The sequence below is a fragment of the Ranitomeya variabilis genome, chromosome 3, assembly GCF_051348905.1.
Source record: "Ranitomeya variabilis isolate aRanVar5 chromosome 3, aRanVar5.hap1, whole genome shotgun sequence".
NCBI lineage: Eukaryota > Metazoa > Chordata > Amphibia > Anura > Dendrobatidae > Ranitomeya > Ranitomeya variabilis.
The window spans coordinates 498,628,082-498,648,506 of record NC_135234.1 but is presented as its reverse complement, the minus strand read 5'-3'; the positions used below and the strand labels follow the sequence as shown (position 1 = coordinate 498,648,506).

Sequence of the window (20,425 nt, the reverse complement as noted above, 5' to 3'; positions counted from 1 at the left end):
TGTTGATAATGATAAGTCACAGTAAGAGTGGAATCCCCAAAAGATTAATTACATTTTTTTAGCCTATTTTAATATTCAAATGAGTTTTGGAGATATATTTTCTGTATTTTTAATTTTAGTAAGGACTCATACTGGTAATGATAGCCATGTTCATCCAAATGGTAATACCACAGTTAAAACAATTGAGAAGCCCTGTTTTTGGGCTATCCATGTATGTGTTGTTACTGTCACACAGCTGTGACACGTGCCAGACAGCTGATTATCGGGAGTGCTCCAGGTATCCAGGTTACCGATGCAGCTATTTGGTAAGCGCTATAACTATTCAGATAAGCTCTTATCCATAACTATTCGATCATCCCTAGTAGTTTGGATAAAATCCCTGTTTTATCTGCTGCCTATATCGCACTCTATGAATGCTGAGCTTTGTAGAACCCAATCACTGATTGACAGCTTCTTTTGGACACTATACATTGGCATAAATCTGCCAATCAATGGTGGGACGGGCTTACGCAGAGCAGGAGGACTACATGGCATGAGACAGGGGGAGTCTTCCAGCGATAAACTCCTGCTGATAATACATTGAATTTATTGAAACCGCTACAAACATCACAGTAAATGACAGCTGGAATAAGGGTTTCTGCCTCTACATTATGCTGCTCTCAAATTAAATGGCAAAAACTGCTGACAAGTTCCCTTTAATAAGAAAACTAACATTAATAGATCCAATGAGACATCAGCTAGGTTAATAATAGTAATAAAGATATAGGTACATCTACTATAGTACCAACAATTTTGAATTGCAGTACTGGTTACTATCAGTGTGGTACATTCCACAGTGTAAGACTATGGCAGCATACATTGGCTGTGCAGATTTGTAGGCCTTTAACATTTTATGGGTATACTTTTCAAAAATGGAAAATGTAAATGCTCTGGAGTCTGGACACATTTGAATTGGCAAAAGATAATTTTTGCCTGTTAGCCATAACCATGAGTTTAAAAAGTTGTATCAAATTTCAGGCTGCAGTCTCCATTTGTTTATTCAATCTTACACCCTTTATATTTCATTTACAACCTGCTCCTAGTTTCATAGTTTTCGCATATGGAGTGTCTTTCTTAGGCTACTTTCACACTAGCGTCGTTTGGAATACGTCGCAATGCGTCGTGTAGGAGAAAAAAACGCATCCTGCAAAGTTGTCTGCAGGATGCGTTTTTTTCCCCCATAGACTTACATTAGCGACGCATTGCGACGTATGGCCACACGTTGCATCCGTCGTGCGACGGATGCGCCTTGTTTTGGCGGACCGTCGGCACAAAAAAACGTTCCATGTACCTTTTTTGTGCATCGAGTCCGCTATTTTCGACCGCGCATGTGCGGCCGAAACTCCGCCCCCTCCTCCCCAGACCTTACAATGGGGCAGTGGATGCGTTGTAAAACTGCATCCGCTGCCCCCGTTGTGCTACTTAACATACTGTCCGTCAGGCTGACTGTTTGCGACGGCCCATACCGACGGACGAGTGTGAAAGTAGCCTTAGTTACACATGCTAGAAAAAAAGGAGGACAAAAAAGTCTAATGCTCTCAAATATGTAATTAATCAATAACTTTATTAAATATCAAAAAAGTGAAGGTACATACGAATAAAAACAGTGTATTATATACACATGCATATAAAACACAGAGCAATCAGGAAAAGTAAGGTACGTGACAAACTCCAATAAGTTAGTGAGTACCGGTATCGCCAGCTACTTTATATGAGTAGATAGAATAAAGCAATAAAGTAAAAGGTGCCTACTGTGGGGATATAGTCAATATTGCAACCATGTATATATATGGCTGGCCCATGGGATGAAGCAAGCTTTGAATCATATATAATGAAGCTCCCAAGTGAACTCTACCTGCTGCTTCACTAAACTAAGAAAATAGCCATGCCTAAAAAAGGCAGAGGGCTAAGCCCGAGCAAGCCAAACTACCAGTAATGGAAGCAATGTGACCCACAGTGACTAACATGGTGACAACAACTAAAGATAGTTACCCATATAGATTGTAGCAAGCGTCCCGGATCTCACTTTTGGGGAGTGAGATCCGGGACGCTTGCTACAATCTATATGGGTAACTATCTTTAGTTGTTGTCACCATGTTAGTCACTGTGGGTCACATTGCTTCCATTACTGGTAGTTTGGCTTGCTCGGGCTTAGCCCTCTGCCTTTTTTAGGCATGGCTATTTTCTTAGTTTAGTGAAGCAGCAGGTAGAGTTCACTTGGGAGCTTCATTATATATGATTCAAAGCTTGCTTCATCCCATGGGCCAGCCATATATATACATGGTTGCAATATTGACTATATCCCCACAGTAGGCACCTTTTACTTTATTGCTTTATTCTATCTACTCATATAAAGTAGCTGGCGATACCGGTACTCACTAACTTATTGGAGTTTGTCACGTACCTTACTTTTCCTGATTGCTCTGTGTTTTATATGCATGTGTATATAATACACTGTTTTTATTCGTATGTACCTTCACTTTTTTGATATTTAATAAAGTTATTGATTACATATTTGAGAGCATTAGACTTTTTTGTCCTCCTTTTTTTCTACTATTAGCTTGAGTCGTTATGCTCATTGACATGCAATTTAGCATGTATTTGCGATTATACGCATGGTAAAAATTACCAGACTAATATGTTTTTGGGGCTATTTTTCAAATTAGTTACACATGCTGTTTGTGAGTTCAGGATTCTGCGGTCCTCACTAGCTCTCATGTATCAGCACATCTTAATTCCTGAAGTGATTTCCCCTTCTACAGTTCATGATACATTTCTTCTTCCTTTGCATTGAGAGACACACATGTTGAGGGGTGTGTGATATTCCCCTTCCTTTAGCGGAACCTCTCTTTTCACTACACACCCATATATAGCGTATATGATATCCGTGCACACTGCCATGTGTGCTCTTATCCTTATATCTACTGTCTACTCCTTATATCTGCTGGGCTGCTGTCATCTCTTAAATTCTTATCTCTGTACACTGTGTTCTGCGGAGTACAACTTCCTCCCCTTCCATTCTATCTCTAAGGCCGGGGACACACTTAACGTATAAAAAAACGGTCCGTTTTTCACGGCCGAGAATCGCCCAAATGTTTCAAAAACAGTGATCCGTGTGCAGTGCGAGGATGCGATTTCCTCGCATCAAATGATCCGTGTGACATCCGTATGGCATCCGTATGCCGAGATTTTCTCGCAAGCTTGCAAAACCGACATCTAATGGATTTATGTGCTCAAATGTTCGGGAAAACATATATACAGTATATATATATATATATATATATATATATATATATATATATATATATATATATATATGTCATTGAGACACATATATATATATTCTGTATTTATATTTCATTCAGTGCGATATCTGTGAAAAGCCGGTAATTCAATTGCCGGCTTTTCATTTCTCCTGCACAAACCCGACAGGATATGAGACATGGTTTACATACAGTAAACCATCTCATATCCCCCTTTTTTTTGCATATTCCACACTACTAATGTTAGTAGTGTGTATGTGCAAAATTTGGCCACTGTAGCTGCTCAAATAAAGGGTTAAATGGCGGAAAAAATTGGCGTGGGCTCCCGCGCAATTTTCTCCGCCAGAATGGTAAAGCCAGTGACTGAGGGCAGATATTAATAGCCAGGAGAGGGTCCATGGTTATTGGCCCCCCCGTGGCTACAAACATCTGCCCCCAGCCACCCCAGAAAAGGCACATCTGGAAGATGCGCCTATTCTGGCACTTGGCCACTCTCTTCCCACTCCCTGTAGCGGTGGGCTATGGGGTAATGAAGGGTTAATGCCACCTTGCTATTGGAAGGTGACATTAAGCCAGATTAATAATGGAGAGGCGTCAATTATGTCACCTATCCATTATTAATCCAATTGTTTGAAAGGGTTAAAAAACACACACACACATGATTAAAAAGTATTTTAATGAAATAAACACAGCGGTTGTTGTAATATTTTATTGCTCTCTCATTCCATTTTCAGACCCTCGCTTGGCAAAACAATAAACACACAAGATACATACCCTCTCTGATGAACTGTCACGTCCCACGAAGTAATCCATCTGAAGGGGTTAACTAATATTACAGGCAGAGCTGCGATAAACCACTCGCTCGTGCCTGTAATCCCCGGGTGCTGAAAGGAAAGCAGTGATCTATACTTGCATTCAGTCGCGGTGATGCGCCCCTGCTGGATTGTAGCCACGGGGGGGCCAATAACCATGGACCCTCTCCTGGCTATTAATATCTGCCCTCAGTCACTGGCTTTACCATTCTGGCGGAGAAAATTGCGCGGGAGCCCACGCCAATTTTTTCCGCCATTTAACCCTTTAATTGAGCAGCTACAGCGGCCAAATTTTGCACATACACACTACTAACATTAGTAGTGTGGAATATGCAAAAAAAAGGGGGATATGAGATGGTTTACTGTATGTAAACCATGTCTCATATCCTGTCGGGTTTGTGAAGGAGAAATGCAAAGCCAGCAATTGAATTACCGGCTTTTCTATAGAACACCGCTGCGTATTTCTCGCAATGCACACGCATGGTCCGTGTGTAATCCGATTTTTTCTCGCACCCATAGACTTTCATTGGCGAGTCTCGGCCGAGATACGCTGACAATCGCAGCCTGCTGCGAGTTCCCTCGGATCCGAAATACGGTGGAGAAAATATCGGATGATGGGAGCTGCACCATAGATTAACATTGGGCCGAGTGCTATGCGATTTTTTATCGCATAGCACTCGTCCGTATTACGGTCTAGTGTGACCCCGGCCTAACACTGAGAGAAGGGAGGGAGACACCAAAGAATTCTGAGACCGCTATTTGCTGTCAAGTCTATTTCAAAAGCAGCTTTACTGACAGCTTGGTGAAACAGACTCTATATCAGCAATAGGATTTTTAATGGAGTATTTAGTTTATTGATTGGTTTTTAGTTTGGGGAAAAAAATAAGTTAAAGCCTTACATTTAGGTTCAATTGCTTTGTTTGCCTGTTTCTTTTGTGTCATCCCTTATTTCCTGTTTAATAGTTCTAATATAACTTTAGCTCAATCACTAACCCTTTGAACCTAGTTGAAATCGTCTTCAGAATATCATGTCACCATAGTAACCTTTAAATCTCATCTGGTTTGCTTGCATTATCAAATAGGATGCATTATCATTCCGCTAACCTAAGTACTAAGGTAAATTACCCTCTCTCAACCTTCCAAACTTGTCTCGTTTCATCCCGCACCTGCTGGAAAAGCCCTCTGTGATTTACAAAGCTTGGCTATGGTGACCTCTGGGCTGCTCAGATGAAAGCACAGCCTTGAAGTTGCAGTTTTGCTGTGCTAATATTTCTCTGCAGGGCCATTACAATGCACAGAGGAGGGAGGTTGGCAGCCTTTCTCAGTGGGGTTTTGCGTATATTTTCTAATATTGTCTTACGAAGGTTAAGCTACAAATGTCTCACAAGCTGTGGTCACAGCAGCTACCACTGTTTGCACTGTTTATGCCTCGCAGTGATGAATTATACCTTAGTTGCGAATGTAACATGTTGTGGACAACTACATACATGTGGGAAAATGCACATTCATGCCACCAATGCCTTATCAAGCTGAAATGCAAAAATCTGTTCTTGTTGAATAGGGCACTGACAAACTCAACAATTGTACAATTTTAGGGGCCTTTGATTGCAACGGCTTTTACAAATGGATACCATTGAAACGTTTCAGGTGATTGGTTGCCATCTCGCTTTGAGGTATTCTAATTTCTACCATTATATTTGACTGAAATGTAATCTGCTGTCTTCATCATCCCTTTGTCAATTCATAAGCATATCACCTTACTTTTAACTCTTTGGTGTCTAACACCTTTTTTTCATCCATCAGTCTGCTGTCCACTTTGTAGAAGTTAATCTTGCTGCTGCTGTTCGGAATTAAAATCCCCTCTAATTAGGAATATTGTGTTGCGGTAAACAAAATATCCTAGACTATTGTTTAACACATGCAGTGGTGCTTGAAAGTTTGTGAATCCTTCAGATATTTCCATATTTCTGCATTTAAAAAACCAAACCAAACAAATGAGTCAATATTATTAGACCGTCATTTTTTATTGATGAAAATTATCCAAAATCATAAAGTCAGTAAGTGGCAAAAGTATGTTAACCTGTGATTTCAGGATCTGGTGTGACCCCTTCTGCAGCAATAACTGCAGGTAAATGTTTTTGGTATCAGTTGACCAGTCCTGTACATTGGCTTGGAGGAATTTTATCCCATTCTTCCCTACAAAACAGCTTCTAATTTTATTGGTGGTTTCTTCCATAAACTGCTGACTTTAAGCCCTTCCACAACATTTCTTTAGAATTTAAGGTCAGAATTTTGACTTGGCCATTCCAAAAACATGATCGTAATTCTTCTGTAACCAATCATTTGTAGCACAAATTCTATTCTTTGACTTAATGTCCTGCTGCATGACTTGCATTGTCTTGAGATTTATCTCAGGGACAAATGTCCTGATGTTTTTCTTTAGAATTTGGTGACATTTCGAATTCATTGCTCCATCAATGATGGCAAGCCATACTAGCCCAAAGGAAACAACAGGTCCAAGCCATGATGCTACCACCACTTAGTTTCACAAATGGTATATTTTTATGCAATAATGCAGTGTTTTTCTTTTTCCAAAGCTAACTCTTCTAATATAAACCTAAAAGCTGTGTTTTGGTCTCTTCCATCCACAAAACATTGTTCCAGTTGCCTTCTGACTTTTCCAGATCTTTAGCAAACTGCAACAGCATCATTGTAATTTTGTAGAGTTTTAGAATAAGACTTTATTAAAGGGACTCTGTTCGCAAAGAATTAGTGTTCATATGAAGTCCCACCGCTTGATGTATCATGGCAGGGCCAATCATTTAAATATGCCTTTCCAACTGTTGGTTTTCCCTCAGTCTCCACCTCCATCCTTGTCTTTGACAGCTCCGGCTTCATAAGAGCCAGAGAAAGGTGGAGATAGATGGAAACCAAGCAGGTCGGAAGGTGTATATAAATTATTGGCCCCGCCGTGATGCACTGAGCACCTGTACTTGGTTTGAAAAGTCATTTTTTGCTAACAGAGTCCCTTTATTCCCTGCTGTTTTTTAAAACAGGTCACCCACTCACACCTGATTTATCATCCCATTTATGGAAAACACCAGACTCTCATTTCACCTTAACGTTCTCTGCTAATCCTGATGGCACAAATACTTTTGCCACTCATAGACATTTGATATTGCATCTTTTTACTCAATAAAAAAATGAATGACAAAGTCTAATATTTTTTACTAATTTATTTGATTCGTTCTCTGTTTGATTTGAAACTTTTAAGTGCTAGTGTAAACATCTGATGTAGTTTTGGGGTTTACAAACTTTCCATCACCACTATAGGAAGGCATTAGGGACTTAATAGGCTTAACTACAATATCACAACTAGTCACTTAAGTCAGCTGCACTCTGGATATTCTTTTCTGTAAAAATGTTATTGTGATAAATAGCAACCCTATGTAGTTCAGAAGGAAACTTGGGACATTTTTTTTTAGCCTCCATTGGGTGAATGGGGCTTTTAAAGGGAATCTGTGACCCCAAAAATGACCTATAAACTAAAGGCCCCGTCACACACAGCGACGCTGCAGCGATACAGACAACGATGCTGATCGCTGCAGCGTTGCTGTTTTGTCGCTGTGTGGTCGCTGGGGAGCTGTCACACAGACAGCTCTCTCCAGCGACCAACGATGAGGGGAACGACTTCGGCATCGTTGAATCTGTCTTCAACGATGCCGAAGTCCCCCTGCAGCACCCGGGTAACCAGGGTAAACATCGGGTTACTAAGCGCAGGGCCGCGCTTAGTAACCCGATGTTTACCCTGGTTACCAAAAAAAACAAACAGTACATACTCACCATCTGATGTCCGTCAGGTCCCTTGCCGTCTACTTCCTGCTCTGACTGAGTGCCGCCGTACAGTGAGAGCAGAGCGCAGCGGTGACGTCACCGCTGTGCTGTACTTTCACTTTGCTTCGCTCAGTCAGTGTGGGAAGCAGACGGCAAGGGACCTGACGGACATCAGATGGTGAGTATGTACTGTTTGTTTTTTTTACATTTACGCTGGTAACCAGGGTAAACATCGGGTTACTAAGCGCGGCCCTGCGCTTAGTAACCCGATGTTTACCCTGGTTACCAGTGAAGACATCGCTGGATCGGTGTCACACACACCGATTCAGCGATGTCAGCGGGACCTCAACGATCAAAAAACGGCCCAGGCCGTTCCGACACGACCAGCGATCTCGCAGCAGGGGCCTGGTCGCTGGTACGTGTCACACATAGCGAGATCACTACTGAGGTCGCTGTTGCGTCACAAAACTTGTGACTCAGCAGCGATCTCGCTAGCGATCTCGCTATGTGAGACGGGGCCTTAAGGCCACCGGCATCAGGGGCTTATCTACAGCATTCTGTAATGCTGTAGATAAGCCCCAGATGTATCTTGAAAGATAAGAAAAACAGGTTATATTATAGTCACCCAGGGAAGGTCCCGCTGCGGTCCAGGTCTGATGGGCGTTGCGGTCCGGCGCCTCCCATCTTGATACGATCATCTTCTCTTCTTGTCTTCTTGCCGCGGCTCAAGGCGCCGGGAAAGGTCAGAGAGGCCCTGCACACTGCAGTACTTTGCCCTCAACAGGGCAGACAAAGTGCGCCTGCGCAGGAGCCGCGGCAAGGAGAGGACGTGATCGTATGAAGATGGGAGGTGCCGGACCCGACCCCCATCGGCCCGCAGCGGGTCCGCCCCTGGGTGAGTATAATATAATCTGTTTTTCTTATCTTTCAGGATACATCGGGGGCTTATCTGCAGCATTACAGAATGCTGTAGATAAGCCCCTGATGCCGGTGGCCTTAGTTTATAGGCCATTTTTGGGTGACAGATTCCCTGCAAATAAGTTCCAAATATTTTCCATTGCTTGCAGCAAATTGACACTGCAAAAGCAGTGTGAATCCGCTGTCAGAGATGTATATGACTGAGCTTTTGAGTTATATTATGAATTGTAGTAAACCAATATACACTCAGCATTAAATAGTTCAGATAAAGATAAACTAATCTGATATCTTGAACCAAATTATTTGTGAAAATTGTATTTTTATGTCTATGAGGTGGGAATTTGAAAAAACAAAAACATTTTAAGTCCGAAATGAGACAAGAACTTCATATTGGATATACATTAAGACTTAGCAATTGAGATTATTACAGCCAATTAAAAGTCAATTGATAAGAATATTAATGTAAGGTGAAGTGTATTCTCAAGGTACATTGTATCATTACATATTCATAACAACCTTGTCTTTTATTACTGACCCACTTCTAAATTCTATTAGCCTCTTTTAATTAATAGGCTAATTCTAAACTATGATATGTTTGATCAAGTGTTTAACTTCCTCAAGCCTCTTGATATGTTACTTGTAGCTGTCAAATCATCTTAATGTGTCGGCACCTTACCTTTGAATGAAGAAAAAGACCATATTGAATCTGTGAATGCTCAAATCATTCCCGTATCCTAATAAATACTGTACTTTTCCAAACAAAGGCTGACAGCTTAGTTCCACTGCTCACAGAATGCCACGGTGCATAATTAAGCAATGTGCCAATACTGGAGTCAAAAGATGACATTCTTCCTCTAATAACTATGGAACAATTACGTGAAATTAAAAATGTTTAAACTATACAAAATCCAATTTAAAACATCACCTTAGCAAACCAAATTTGGAATGTTGCCAGTTTTCTAACCTTTTTGCTTTTCCCTTGTTAATTATGTATGTATCTTTTTTTTACACTTTGCCAGTTCTGTTTCATAGACAAATATATTCTAAACGGTTTCTTCAGTTAGCAAGAATCAGGAATTGCCCTTTCTTTAGGATTCTAGATTACCATTTGCTACGGCTGCTAAGCCAGAGCAACCAATCAGATTCCAGTTCTCATTTTTCAGAGGTCTTGGTGAAAACTAAAGGAGCTATGGGCAACTTTTTTACTGGTCCGCTGAAATTAGAGTATACTGTTAATTTTTCATGGCATGTTAATCACACAACCACCTTGTGGTTTTTTTTGGAGTTTTCTCATTGAAGATGCTGTCACTGTGCTGTTTGTTGACATTTATTTAAAACATGTCTTCTTTGAAAGTCCACTGCAAATTTAAAAATGAAAACTTTGGTAATAGAGCCCTTTGACAAGCTCTTTCTCTCTAATCACAAAATAATGATAGATTTTTAATCATGGCTGTTTTCAAGTTTGGTATATATATGGTATATATTTTTTAATTTCAGACCGTTTTATGTGGGAGTAATGGAAGTAATTCTTCAGGGCAGTGTATAAAGAGTTGTGAAAGATTAGAAAAACATTATTGCCTTTCTCTTATTAAAGCAGGTCTGTCACCATACTGCTACAGATCCCATACTTTTAATAACCAAAATGGCCAAAGTTGTGCCTTTGGTAACTAGGAGAGCTTGAAGAATACATTGAGCCAAAACATTTATGAGTTCAAATTATTTAGTATGAGAGCTTTCTTCTCCCCCTGCCTAATAGAACAACACATGAAAAAGTCAGATCAGCATTAAGGCTTTGTGCACTCATAGTTTTTTTAGTTTTTGAAGCAGTATTCACTTCAGGAAACAAGTTTTTGAAGGGATTTTTCTTTTCCTTAAGGGTTTCCTGAAGCAGTTTTGAAGAGTATTTTTATGACTTTTGGAAGAGTTTTTTTTTCATGAACTGTTCTTTTCCTGACTGGATTGGGAAACCGCTGAGTTTTTGAAAACTGCAGTATGTTTATTCTTCCAGCTTTTGTGCAGCATTTTTTGACACATAGAAAGCAATGAGTAAGTGCAAAAAAGCAACAAAAATGCTGCCGTTAGTTGTTTTTTTTTTAAGCGTTTTTGACGGAAAAAAACACAAGTACAGCAAGATGTGAAATCCACTTAGTGATTTTCCCAAGTTTAAATTTTACCTTTTTAAAAAAAGGTGCAAAAAAAGAAATGAGTGAACATAGCCTTAGAAGAGGCTTCCTTCAGGATTCCCTTTATAGAAGTGACATGTTTTCTTTTTTTCTACCATATGTTTTTCAAAACCATTTCAGAAAAAAATCTAAGAAAACTCCCCATTTGAAAATCAAAGTGAATTTCATATAGAAATGAATTGGAAGAGTGTTGCAATACTTTTTTAGCAGGATCTGGCCACTGCCACTGTGCAGTTGTTGGAGCTGTGTTCTCCAGTGTCATACCCCCACCACCAGGTATTGATGAATTGTGCTAAGGATAGGCTATAACCCCTTTAAAATAAGCTCTGGGGGCAGATTATGAGGGTATGTGCACACGTTGCGGATTTTGCTGTGGATCCGCAGTGGATTGGCCGCTGTTTTGCCTGAGTTTACAGTACCATGTAAACCTATGGAAAAAAAAATCCGCAGTGCACATGCTGCGGAAAAAAATGTGCGTAAACGTAGCGTTGTTTATTCCGCAGCATATCAATTCTTTGTGCGGATTCCGCAGCGGTTTACACCTGCTCCATAATAGGAATCCGCAGGTGTAAAACCGCAGGTGGAATCCGCAAAAAAGTCGCTGTAATTCCGCAGGAAATCCGCAGTGTGGTTTACCAGCGGATTTACCAAAATCAGTCTAGAAAAATCTGCAGAGTAATCCGCAATGTGTGCACATGGCCCCAGAGGGATCTGTGTCCAGCCCATAGATCTTAACATTCCATTTGCATATTGAGATAAGTGTGGATTTCTGTATCAAGGTGTCATTTTATTCCACTTTCTATGACCTACAGGCCCATATGAATGGCTTAGGGTAGTTTATCCTATTGACAAATTCCCTTTAAGACTATGTTTACTCTGCAACTTGTGCTTACAGCCCAGCACCGTGCAGGGCGATTTGCATTTGCCAGAGAACACCAAGATTGCCAGATTTAACATTGGCTCCCTGTGGTCTTCACGGATGAGAGCATGTTCACACTGAGCACATGTGACAGACGTGACAGAGGTTGGAGACGCCATGGAGAGCGTTCATGTCTTGTTGCACCACAGACTGTCCAGGAGTTGACTGGTTCTTTAATCCAGGTCTGGGAGGGGATCCCTCAGGAGACCATCCACCACCTCATCAGGACCATGCCTAGGTGCTCTAGGGAGGTCATACTGGAACGTGTAGGCCACACACACTACTGAGAATAAGTCTTTAGGCATTTCCACTGAAGTTGGATCAGCTTGCAATTTGATTTTCCACTTTGATTTTGAGTATCACTCCAAATCCAGACCTACATGGGATATAAATTTTGATTTACTCTGATCATTTTTATGTTTTTTTGTTCTCAACACATTCCACTATGCAATAAATAAAGATTTGAAAGTGGAATATTTCATTTAGTGATATCTAGGATGTGGTATTTTAATGTTCCCTTTAATTTTTTCAGCAGTGTATATAAAAAATCCAAATCTGCAGAAGAAAGTGATATCAATATAATCCCCACCTGCAGACGATAATGATATATTGCAGTGGAGCTAAATGTTAAGGGATAGATGCATATCTGTCACTGCCACCATATACATTTCCATCACTGTAGATGGGATGACTTTTACAGTATTTATCTGTTAATTTCCATTGTATTCTACAAAGAGTAATGCCTATCTTATTATGGCAAGTATGCCTCATCTCTGTGTTTCACGATCCGCCATAACAAGGTGCCACACAAGCGGTAAAAGCCATACTTCACAAGCTGCTCTTTATGCTTGCCGGTGAGAACACTGTTAAGCGATTACCTTAAAAGAAAATAAATCAATAACCAGATGTTTAAATTCATCACCGTATATTTCTTTTGTAAATTCTAGTCATTTTGCATAAATGCCTGCGTTCTTGTCATCCACAATGCTCTTCAAGCACCTCTTTCAGAAATAAAACGGAGCTGCAATTTTTTGTGAAGTATTAAACTAATTTTCTCTTGTGAAGCTGCAATAATATTTAGGCATTTTGGTTGCTTCCCCCGTTTTGAAAAATTGCTCGGCTTCAGACATTTTCAAATTATAGTGTAGCTGATTTGATCTGCCTGTATTTTATAAGTACTTACCATTTTTCTTCCCTAAAATACAAAGTGAACTTTTAAAATTGATTCCCTGGCTCATATTTTCTTTAGCCTTTTCAGACTTTTGAGGTTACAGTTTCTGTTTTTTCTTTTGACCTTCTAATACATAACTGGCAGAATATTAGAGATGACTTTATAGTGCTGCTTTCCTGCCACTATCATGAGATTTTAAAGCTCTTTGCCCTTTTTTTTTTTTTTTTTTCTTTAACTCTGACGATGAAGTTTGTCAAACTCGTTGTGTAGTTTTTTTTTTTATGGTGTATTAAAAAAAATCCTGTATTGTAGAGATCCTGCATTAAAATATTGCATGCTTTAAATATACATTCCGAAGAGGTGTTTTTGCCATTTGGCACAAGTTTTACCCTAAAAGATGAGGTACACAGATGGTCAAAAACATACCGATGGCTCAGATTATGATTTAAAGAGAATATCAGCAGGATTTCACCCCAAACTATTTATAAGCACATAAGCTCTTCAAAGAGTCCATCAATACCTTTAACAAGACAGTTTCTCTATTCCTGAGAAATGAGCATTTGAATTGACATGCAGATAAATATGTAGATCTGAGGCCTCTGTCACTCCAGCTCTATTTTTACCCTGCACCGTCTCCTGCTTGACTGACAGCCTCTATTCTGTGTGATCTCAGGCAAAAGAGCAGTCAGTCAAACTGGAGGAGTTGCTCCTAGGCAGGGAATAGAGCTCGAGTGACAGAGGTTTCAGATCTACAGCATAATTTGCATATCAAGTAAAATGCTGTTTTCTTAGCAATGGCGCAACTGACTGTTTAGGTAGAGGTATTACTGGACTTGTTTTTGAAAGAGATACATGCATATATAAATTGTTTGTGAAGTCCTGCTGACATTCCCTTTAATAAGCAATATAATAAGGGACCCTGGGTCAATGTCTGTATAATACTATGCTATAGTATAACTTCAGAACAGTAAAAAATAAAATCTACCAAAAAATGTGCATGCTTTATTTATAAGGCATTACTTTATCTGATTCAAAGGTACCCTCTGTATCCTATCCATATGCTGCATTCTTAATTTTGCTATTTGTAAGGGGGTGGTTAGGCAATGTGCCCATAGCAGCACAGCTGAAACTGCCCATCTAAAGTGGGCCAAAGGCTGTGCAATTGTTTAACAAAATTGTCCAACAATTGGCCATTGCACAGCTGCAGTTCTGGCCACATTTGAGGACTTCGCCATGACCCCGTACCCTCTTTAAAAACTTCATATCGGACACATTCAAAACATCTTGGCTAAGTTTTTAGAATTCAAGTGGGACAATTCATCCTTCTCCACCTCAGATGCACATTGTGCATGGCCCTTCACGGAATGCAAATCACAAGAAGGAGCTCTAAACAAATTAAAATGGCAGAGACTGGTGTTTTTACCAGTTGTGCCGTTGTCTCATGCATTGCCTTTAAAAAAATTATGGAGTTATTGAGTTCACATTAACATGCAGGCAGTTGTAAGCATTGGAAGAGCATAAGCGCTGCAACCACGTCAAACAGCAGATTGCTGGGGATGGGGAGAGTCAGACCTCCACCAAACTAAAATGGATGGTAGACCATCAATTTTATAATGCTAGTTAACACCGTTAATGACTCATTGAATTGATATGAACTTCAATTTTCCAGCCTTCCCAGTGTTTGTTCTTGAGCACCTTACTTCCTTTAATTGAGATTTTCATATCAGCAGAACTGGTTAATTATTTGCTTAACTTTCTCACAAAATTGATTTATTTCATCCTTTCTCACTTCCCACTCACTGTTGACTGCACGTTCCTCCCACTCCAACCTCGTACTCTGATTTCTGTTTGTGACTTCATTGCTAAAAGAAGCATATTTAATTTGCCTAATTAGTATTTGTCAGATGTATGTTTTAAGTAAACAAATTAATTTTTCTTTCTGCAACCAAGACAAAGTGTGAAATGTATAATTTGATGTTATCAGCAAAGATTAGATGATCCATCGCTGTTAGGCCATATGGTAGCTTGGCAATTAAAATAATATGGATTGTTAAGATGTACCATTAGCTATGTTAGTTTGCTCTTCTCACCAACTAGGTTTGGAAAGGCAGTTTTGTCTGGAGTCACACATACAGTTTTTGGCAGTTTTTGGAAATAATGAGACAATTATAAGGAATTTAGGGCCCTATTCATCAAAGCTTTCATGTCAGAATTCTTTAAAAAGTCACAATACTTGCGTGTAACTCAGAGGTCCACGTAAATTTTGCGTCAAATTGATGTCAATCTTTAGTGTTTTGTATGCCAGAAATCTTATTCCTGTTATGGACTTTTATGTAGCGCACAGAGGCACACAGCACTTGTCAGACGCTCCAATTCAGGAAGAGCCATGCACCTCTTCATGAATCAGTAGTGTCTGACTCCAACATACTCCCTTATCAAGACCAGCATGAACAATGCCAGTCAAAAACTGGATGTGTGATTCCATCCTTTAAGAGTAACTGTTTTAGTTTTTGTTGTCTTGTTTTTCTGCACTGTTACTGATGATAACATTTGAACTCTCCCTTATTTGACGATTTAACCATTATCTGTGCAACATTTGGAGATGGCTTGGGGCTGTGTGTCTTCAGAGTCTTTGCTATAAGCAGGTTTACGATGGTCTCCCAAATTATTTCTAGCGCTGTGTAAGCAGTGGTTATTTAAGCGGAGACTATAATATTCTCGGGAACCTGAACATGCCACCCTAAAAGCTGTCTCCAGCTCTGATTTTTGCACAGGTATTGGTAAAAGTGACTAATGAAACATATCAAAAAGTGTAATTAACAGTTCTGTGCAGTTGTAAAAAAATAAAAATGAAACTGACATTTCCACTTTAAAGAGATTTTCTACAGGCAGCCTAAAATAAGTAATAGTTGTTTTGTTTTAATAGGATGACAGTGTTATCCTATATGTATGATATCACGTCCAGTGATGTAACTGCAAAATAACTTGTATACATCAGTGTGTGTTCATGCACACTTACAGTACACACTTGATTTCAAGTATGTGAATCAGCCAGGATAACATGTCATAATAACTAACCAGAAACCAGGAGATAGCGCTGTCTTTGCCACCAAGGAAGTTCAAGGTGAATGGAGTAATCTAAGTGATAAAATCTAATGATTTTCTTTTAAATGGTAAAAAACAATAAGAGCTAATATACAAACACAACACGTTTTGACAACTTAAAGCCTACATCAGGGGTCCAGACATCTAAAGACATCTTTAGGCCATGTGCACACGTTAAGTATTTTTCGCGTTTTTTTCGCTATAAAAACGTGATAAAAACGCGAAAAAAACGCTTACATATGCCTCCCATTATTTTAAGTGTATTCCGCATTTTTTGTGCAAATGTAGCCTTTTTTTCCGCGAAAAAATCGCATCGCGGAAAAAAAAGCAACATGTTCATTAAAATGCGGAATTGCAGGGGATTTCGCACACCTAGGGGTCCATTGATCTGCTTACTTCCCGCACGGGGCTGTGCCCACGATGCGGGAAGTAAGCAGATTATGTGCGGTTGGTACCCAGGGTGGAGGAGAGGAGACTCTCCTCCACGCACTGGGCACCATATAAGTGGTCAAAAAATAAGAATTAAAATAAAAAATAGCGATATACTCACCCTCGATGTCTTCCCGCCTCCACTGCATGCTGTCGCTTCGGTTCCTGTAGCTGATGTGCGGCGAAGGACCTTGCCGATGACGTCACTGTCCTGTGATTGGTCGTGAGCGGTCATGTGACCGCTCACGTGACCGTGACGTCACGCTAGGTCCTGTGCGCACAGACCAGCTATAGGAAGACGAACGGACGCCGCTGATGAGATGTCTGGGTGAGTATAAGCATTTTTTTATTTTTTTTATTATTTTTAAACATTCTATCTTTTACTATAGATGCTGCATAAGCTGCATCTATAGTAAAAAGTTAGTCACACTTGTCAAACAGTATGTTTGACAAGTGTGACCAACTTGTCAGTCAGTTTTCCAAGCGATGCTACAGATCGCTTGGAAAACTTTAGCATTCTGCAAGCTAATTACGCTTGCAGAATGCTAAAAAAACGCGAAAAAAACGGAAAAAAAACGCAAAAAAAAAAATGCGGATTTCTTGCAGAAAATTTCCGGTTTTCTTCAGGAAATTTCTGCAAGAAATCCGCAACGTGTGCACATACCCTAAAGTAGCCAAAACGCGTTGTGTATATTAGCTTTTATTGTTTTTTACCATTTATAATAAAATTATTAGATTTTACCACTTGGATTACTTCAGTCACCTTGAACTTCCTTGGTGGCAAAGACAGGGCTATCTCCTGGTTTCTGGTTTGGCATTTGCATTGTGGGAAATGCAAGCAAGGAGTTCATTCCCACTCAATCAGGAGGGCGTCAGTCTCTTGCATTTTTTCATCCATGTTCAGACGGGAGTTGTGCCTCTGATTGCACAACCTCATCAGGTGAGCAAATTTCCTTCTACTCCCCCATCTATTTGATTACACACTCACCATGCTTAGATAGCGCACGTTTTTTTTCTCCCCTAGGACGACTTGTTTATTGCATGTCATAATGACTGTTATTTACATATGGACACAGCATTTACATAGTGGTTTTAGGGCCTGGGTAGTGAAGATACCCACCAGATGTAGTTGATACATGAACAAACAATTTTAGGAGATACATTGAAATGTATCCTGATATTTGTGTTTTATTCATACTATTGCATAATCACTAGTACTGTGACTTTATTATCATCATTTTGTACTGTCATAGTTGAATTCGCATCAAGTCACATTTATTGTTAATTTATTTTTCCATTTTTTTTTTGTTTCTTTCAAAAATTTCTCAAAGTAAATTTCAATAATGGGAAAAGTTCCTAAAAGCTCTCCTCTCCTTATTTTTGTGTGTAATGTATTGATATTTTATGTGTATTAAAGCTATCTCTGTTTTCCTGCTGCAGAATTTGTCTGGATGCCCAGGCAAGACCGGGCGAAGTTTCTGAATGGTCCCACGTTGGGATGATGTCATCAGACCTTCAGTACTACATTATCATTAGTACAAGATATACATGCAGAAACACAACTGGAGATGGCATTCTGGGGACTGCAAGTGTTTCAATCTCGTCATCTCATGAACCTGCTGCGCTTTAGACTACAGCTTTTATTTTTATTTTATAAGAGAAATTTGTCAGTTATTGCTTTTATTAATGCTTTGTCATTTTTCCTTTTGCATTTTCCCTTTAGTTGCCTATTTTTAATATTGTAGTAGGTATATTAATGGTTGATTTTACTTTTATTTTCTTGTCTTGTCATTGTTATTTTGCAGAGATTGAACTTTTAATATAAGTTGTAAACTTTGGTACCAATTATGAAAGAAGAAATAAAATGCTGGTAATGAAAAGGTAAAAAAAAAAACAAATAAAAAAAACAAGGGGGTTTTAGCACATTCTGAAAGTTAATGTGGGGTTTTATTTGGTACTGAAGTGAAGATTCAATTTCATGATGTATATAATGTAAAAGAGCAGCTGACTAAGGTGATTCTGTAGATTTTTTTTTGTGATGTCTCCCTTTGTTAAACTGATTATCTATTTTCGGCAATAACTTAAGGACGAGAAATTTTGAGTCCTCGGTTTTCTATAAGTGCTTTTTTTTCTTGTTGAAAGAGGTGATATTCTAAGGTTTTATGAAATTCATTCTTAAACAGAAGTGCTGTAAATAACCTTCAATTAACTACGTGTAAGAGAAAAAAAAATCTATATATTTTTTGTGAGGGCAAACAATCTTCAGCATCTCTAAACAATACAGGTGGGTTCGAAATCAACCTTGTAAAAGTTTCTACCCTGAATGAGTTGCCGGGATGTGCCCTATTAGTTAGATTAACACTGTTACATTTGTTGTGTAGGTGTTTAGACCTGATAACTGTACTAGCGTCATACCAGCATATTACCTATTTAAACTTTGTGCACAGCTTAAAAGTCTAGTTCTATTTTTGTTGTTCTGAGGATAAAAAAAAAAAATCTTAAAAAAAATTGCCCTTTCTAAAAATGAAGCTACAATTGCAATATTTAAAGTATTTAAAGTTGCAACATTTTTTTTTAGTAATTTTAAATTAGATCAAATAATAGTCCAGCCATTTCAGCTGCTCTATGGATTTGCTGTCATTTTCTTGAGCTATTCCTGTTTACTTGTCTCCAGTGACTGACACATGCCATATAGGAAAGGCATCCTTCACCCGTGTTCCCTTCTCATCACTTCGTTCTCCTTTAATTAATTAGGAATGCAAATCATTTTTTTAATACCTCAGTGCTCTAACTATCACGATAGAGGAGATAAAGTCTAATTTATTATAGAAAGAAGAATAATAACAAAACTATTGAACATCATTGCACTGTGACTGGTAGGGAAAACTGACAGTTTCCTATTTGCACAAGATTATTTTGGCTGTTTTATATTTGGTCCTCTCCTGGGGAAGCTTATGAAGGATATTTTATTTTCGTTTTGTAATATCAAATAATAGGCCTACAACAGTGACATAGAAGTACAACTTGGTGTATTTGACATTAACCTACTGTTGTGTGGAATTTTTTTTTGTGTATGCCAAGTTTTATTATTTTTTTAAATGGTTACGTGTAAAAAAGAAAAAAAAATTGGTACTTTTTTCATACAGCCAGTACAAGACACTGAATGCTACATTTCTGAAACAGAAGCTGCTGCACTCCTATTTTTTATAAATGTAACAAATAGGTTATTAGACCATACTTAATCTAGGTTCAGTATAGCAAATATTTGGGGGGAGGGGCATGCTGATTTAATCGATATTTTATTTTTTAAATCTTTTCCACGGTTGTAAGTGGAAATTCCGTTGTCATTTTGTTTAGCTAATTCTAGCTTCTTCTTTTTTAACATAAGTATCATTTTAAAATAAATCAAACCAAACAGTTCTGTGTAAATTAAAAGTAGGAATTGGTCCCCAAACCTTAACCTTTAAAATAAGGGGATTTTTTAAAACAAATATTTTATTAATGTTGATAAAGTACTGTACTTCCAAGCATATATATATACATACATACACTCACACATACAAACAGCCTTTTGTTCTCATTCCCAGCCACCTCATAGAATGTTCTTTTATCCTCACCTATATTGTAGCTGTGTAAATAGTGACTTTTGTGTAAATGTGCTGTCCTGATGCTAACATACAAATTCATTTCTCTTGTTCTTATAATAAATCTTGGTAGATGTATTGTAATTAAGATTACAGGCAAAATAGGTG

At 38.8% G+C, this 20,425-nt stretch overlaps 1 protein-coding gene across 6 annotated transcripts in view; it reads left to right on the top strand.

Moving 5' to 3' along the window:
* The window catches only part of MSI2 (musashi RNA binding protein 2), an 894,813-nt gene extending 875,030 nt beyond the window's left edge, over positions 1 to 19,783 (top strand). For 4 of the 6 annotated variants that reach the window (XM_077296832.1, XM_077296831.1, XM_077296830.1 and 1 more), the window contains 2 exons: positions 5,710 to 5,787; positions 18,114 to 19,783. In XM_077296832.1, the coding sequence (XP_077152947.1) occupies positions 5,710 to 5,751 (42 nt within the window). In that variant the 3' untranslated portion in view covers positions 5,752 to 5,787; positions 18,114 to 19,783. The remainder of the gene's footprint in view (positions 1 to 5,709; positions 5,788 to 18,113) is intronic. The other 2 variants (XR_013223945.1, XM_077296829.1) reach the window with 2 other exon arrangements.
* Positions 19,784 to 20,425: the final 642 nt, after the last annotated feature.